Source organism: Cornus florida, unplaced genomic scaffold (assembly GCF_030987335.1).
Source record: "Cornus florida cultivar Cherokee Brave unplaced genomic scaffold, ASM3098733v1 CherokeeBrave_3.0.0_Hap2_Chr11, whole genome shotgun sequence".
Taxonomy (NCBI): domain Eukaryota; kingdom Viridiplantae; phylum Streptophyta; class Magnoliopsida; order Cornales; family Cornaceae; genus Cornus; species Cornus florida.
In genome coordinates, this window is record NW_026775581.1 from 52,463,867 (window position 1) to 52,468,263 (window position 4,397).

The 4,397-nt window shown below is 35.0% G+C and overlaps 1 protein-coding gene across 1 annotated transcript; it reads left to right on the forward strand.

The window, feature by feature from the left end:
- The first annotated feature begins 2,214 nt into the window (after positions 1 to 2,214).
- Positions 2,215 to 3,373, forward strand: LOC132281071 (F-box protein CPR1-like). The gene is made up of 2 exons (XM_059782808.1): positions 2,215 to 2,288; positions 2,403 to 3,373. The coding sequence occupies exons 1-2, from the start codon at positions 2,215 to 2,217 to the stop codon at positions 3,355 to 3,357; spliced, it is 1,029 nt and encodes a 342-aa protein (XP_059638791.1). The 3' UTR covers positions 3,358 to 3,373.
- The last annotated feature ends 1,024 nt before the right edge of the window (positions 3,374 to 4,397 follow it).

Genomic DNA, 4,397 nt, shown 5'->3' on the forward strand with positions numbered 1-4,397 from the left:
ATATAAAACATAAGATTAAATATTACTACCTAAGTTACCATAAAGGTAATTAATAAATTACCTATTATTTACTAATGGATTATCCAATAATACTTAAGTTACCATAATATTATAAATTAACTTAAAGTATAACACGTATCAAATCTATGTATATTTTTATTATTTAAATATAAAACATATACATCAAATTAAATATTACTACCCAAGTTACCATAAAAGTAATTAATAAATTACCCATTATTTATTAATGCATTATCCAATAATATTTAAGTTACTATAGTATTATAAAGTAACTTAAAACATATATCAAATCTATGTATATTTTTATTATTTAAATACAAAACATATACATCAGATTAAATATCATTACCCAAGTTACCATAAAAGTAATTAATAAATTACCCATTATTTATTAATGGATTATCCAATAATGTATATGTTACCATAATATTATAAAGTAACTTAAAACATAACACGTATCAAATCTATATATATTTTTATTATTTAAATATAAAACATATATATCAGATTAAATATTACTACCCAAGTTATCATAAAAGTAATTAATAAATTACTTTCTCTTTTATATATGTATATAATATATCTATATATATATATATACACACAACTATCCATGAGTAATAATCCGTACCCATCCAATCTCCTATCCAAGTAATCCATGGGACCTAATTGGTTTGCCCATTACTACTAACCATAACCATAAAAGAAAAATAAAAGAAAATATTAAAATAAAAGAAAATATTTAATTTATAATTAATCAAAACACCATTTAAGCACATAATCTAATTAAACAATTAATGCATAGATAAATACAAATAACACATAGACACATAATCAAATACTCAAGTAACACTTAATTCAATTAAACCCATAAGCAATTAGTCAAATAATCAATTAAATAATTAAAACAAATAATTAAAACAAACAAATAAATACCGAGATTATCCTTTTAAAATTAGAGGTATTACAATGATGGTGGAGGTGGATAGCAGTAGTGGTGTTTGAAGACGATGATGGTGGTAATGGTGGAAGACGGCAATGTTGGAAGGTGGCCGCGATGGTGGTGGTGGTGAAATGTGGCAATGGTGTTGGTGGAAGGCGATAGTGTGGTGGTGGTGGTGGTGGTAGAAGGAGATAGTGATGTAAGTGGCATTAGCCAATGGAGGTGGCGGTGGTGGAAGACAGTGGAGGTGGCGGTGGTGGAAGGTGGTAACGATGATAGTGGTGGTGGTGGAGGGCGGTGGCGTCGTGATGGAGGAAGGCGATGGCGGCGGCGATGGTGGAAGGCGGTGAGGGGCGGTGGCGGTGGTGATGGAAGGTGGTGGAAAGTGATGGCGACGACGATGGTGGAAGGCGGTGGTGGTGGTGGAAGGCAGGGGAAGACTGTGGTGGTGGTGGTAAAAACAGTGGCAGTGGCGGCGGTGGTGGTGAAAGGAGATGGTGGCGGAGGCGGTGGAAGGTAATAATGGTGGTGGTGGAAGGAGGTGGTGATGGCAGCAGGGGTGGTAGTGAAAGGTAATGGCGGTAGAGGTGGTGAAAGGCGGCGGTGGTGGTTACGGCAAAAGAAGACGGTGTCGGTGGTGAAAGGCGGTGATGGTGATTGTAGCAAAGGAAGACGGTGTCGGTGGTTAGAGGCGATGGCGGCGGCGGTGGAAGAAGAAGGCGGCGGCGGCAATAGTGAAAGGCGGAGGTGGTTGTGTGGAACGTAGTGGTAGTTTTTGGACTTGGACATGAGGGTTTTTTGGGAAGTTAATTTTTTTGAGAAGTTAAAAAAATTACATAAAATGGAATGATCATTTCATAGGCTTTAGTTGTGAAATGAATTTTTATTCTATAGGTTTAGTTGTGAAATAAATTTTTATTCTAATGAAATGACTAAATAAATAAATGGTTGGAATGATTATTTTATTTCTGCACACCAAATACAGTATAAGTATACTTCTGATAAAAGGGTGTTAATAGAGTCCGCACTAATATCATAGTTAACTTCCGCCCTGCACAAAAATTTAAGAAATATCAATTTTATTTGTTTTATTTTTTATTCGTTTTTTTTACCTTGACTGAAAGTAAGTACAAAACGAAGAAAAAACCCAACTTTTCTCCACATCATCCTCATTTCTGTGAAAACCTCAACGCTTAGGCAAGAGAACAGACGAGAGAGAAAGAAAGAGTAAGAAGCCAATTGAAGCAGCAATGTCGGACATCCCGGAGGATTTGATCGCCGACGTTCTCTCTCGGCTTCCAGTGGAGTGTCTGCTACGGTTCAGGTGCGTTTCTAAATAATGGTGTGCCCTAATCGACTCCCCTAAATTCATAAATTTGCAACTCAATCAATCACTCAGTACCACCATTAACCTAACTGTGATTTTTGAAATCCTAAGTGCAATCTTTTCCGTAGCGATAGACTCTCTTGTTGATATCCTGAAACATGATGACGATATTCTTCCACCAGCATTCCACTTGCATGATCTGAAATTAAAGTCCTATGGTATAATAGGTTCTTGCAATGGCTTGATGTGTTTGTATTCTCTTAGGTCTGGAACCCCCATTTTGTTAAACCCTTCCACCAAGAAATACCAACTTTTACCTCCAGTGCCAAAACCTTCTTTCAGATACAGTCGTTTCCATGAATTTTATGGATTTGGGTATGATCCTGTGAATGACGATTACAAGATTGTAAGGATTGCTAGATATTTGGATGATCAACATTTCCCCTTCCACAATGAAGTAATAGTTTATAGTTTGAGATCGAATATTTGGAGGGTGATTAGTTGCAATTTCCCTCCTATCACTGTTACACAGAAACCCACATTTCTCTCTTATGGCGTGCTTTTTAATGGTGCCTTGCATTGGGTAGCTACTCGCCAGCCCGGATCACGTATGGATGGATTTATTATTGTTGCTTTTGATCTCGTGGATGAGAACTATCGGGAGGTGCAACTCCCAAACACCTCGGGTAATCATGGCATGACTTTGGGGGTTTCGGGTGGATGCTTGTTCTTCAGTTGTATTGATGGTGATGATGATGATATGGTTGAATTATGGGTCATGAAGGATTACATGGTCCACGAGTCGTGGACCAAGATTTCTATAGCTTTCTTGTCCCGAGTATATATGAAAAAAATTTGGGAAGTGAGAATTTTAGATTATTCAAATAGCAGCAGTGAAGTACTCTTAACACAAATTAATATGACACTTTGTTGGTTAGACCTGAAAGAGCAAAAAGTTGTAGATGTTGGCATTGGTTCATCTGCAGCAGAGATATGCATCCCGAGCCTTGTTAAGCTTTCTTCGGATCTTGGAACCAATGTCTATAAATGTTGCTGTGGTTTATGAAGCCTTTGTAGTACGTCTTGAACACATTACTTGTTTTATATAGTAGTAGTGGGAGATTTACAGGTGTATATGTTTGTTTTCTCTCTTCCATTTTATTTGGTCTTTTCTGTGGATTTTGTGTGTTCCTGCTTTCTTAGTGAGAAAAGCAGTAAGATTGTATGATAATTATAATTTTTATATGTGTGAAGGTGTGTACTTTAAATAGTTTTCATTGTCTGCTTGCTAAAATCATTCTGCAGTATGTGTTATTTTTTGATCAATTTGAATTTGAGTGATGCATAGATTTCGAATCGGCTCGGCTAATCTTATGATACTTCCTGTGCGAGTGCGTTTCTTCTCAATGAAAAAAATTGATTCTCATTTACGATAGTGCAATATAAAATCCTTTCGAAACGAGTCTGCTTAGAGAAATTTGTAATTCAAATGTGACAAGGGTTATTTATTTGTTTGTTTCTTTGAATTTTATTTTGTCAAAGTGGTCCAGTCGTGTCAGTTTTCTTCTTCTTCTTATTTTGAGAATGGATCTACATAGTTTTTTTTTTTCCCCTATTTTTCAGCTTCAAATTCAAACAGTTAAAACTCAATTTGCTACCTATATTTGGGTTCTATGGGTTTGAATTCCCAAATATGAGTCTGGACCTAAGTCACACAAAGCGGGAGCGAATGCGAGAGCACGAAAACGTCAAAGTCTAAATTTTTTTAGAGCTGGAGCGTCTTGACAACGTCGGTATATTTTGTTTAAATAAAATTATATTACATATATATTTTTATTTATTTAAATCCATATGCAAATATATTTATGATTATTTATTCCATTAATGATATATGTAATAAATTAACTAACTTTTTTCACTAATAGATGTGTAATTTATTTGTAATATTCTCTAATTAGAAAGTTTTTTAGTAGTGTATTTTCAAACATGTATAATTAATATATCTATATATATATGTGTGTGTGTGTGAGAGTGGTAGTATAGCAACGCCATATATCTAGGGCAGATTGAAATTTAAGTAATTAATGAATATATTAAGTAATAGTA

Coding starts and splice junctions, on each gene's coding strand:
- LOC132281071 (XM_059782808.1), top strand. CDS start 2,215: ATGTCGGACATCCCGGAGGATTTGATCGCCGACGTTCTCTCTCGGCTT. Junction 2,289..2,402: donor GAGTGTCTGCTACGGTTCAG/GTGCGTTTCTAA, acceptor TGAAATCCTAAG/TGCAATCTTTTCCGTAGCGA.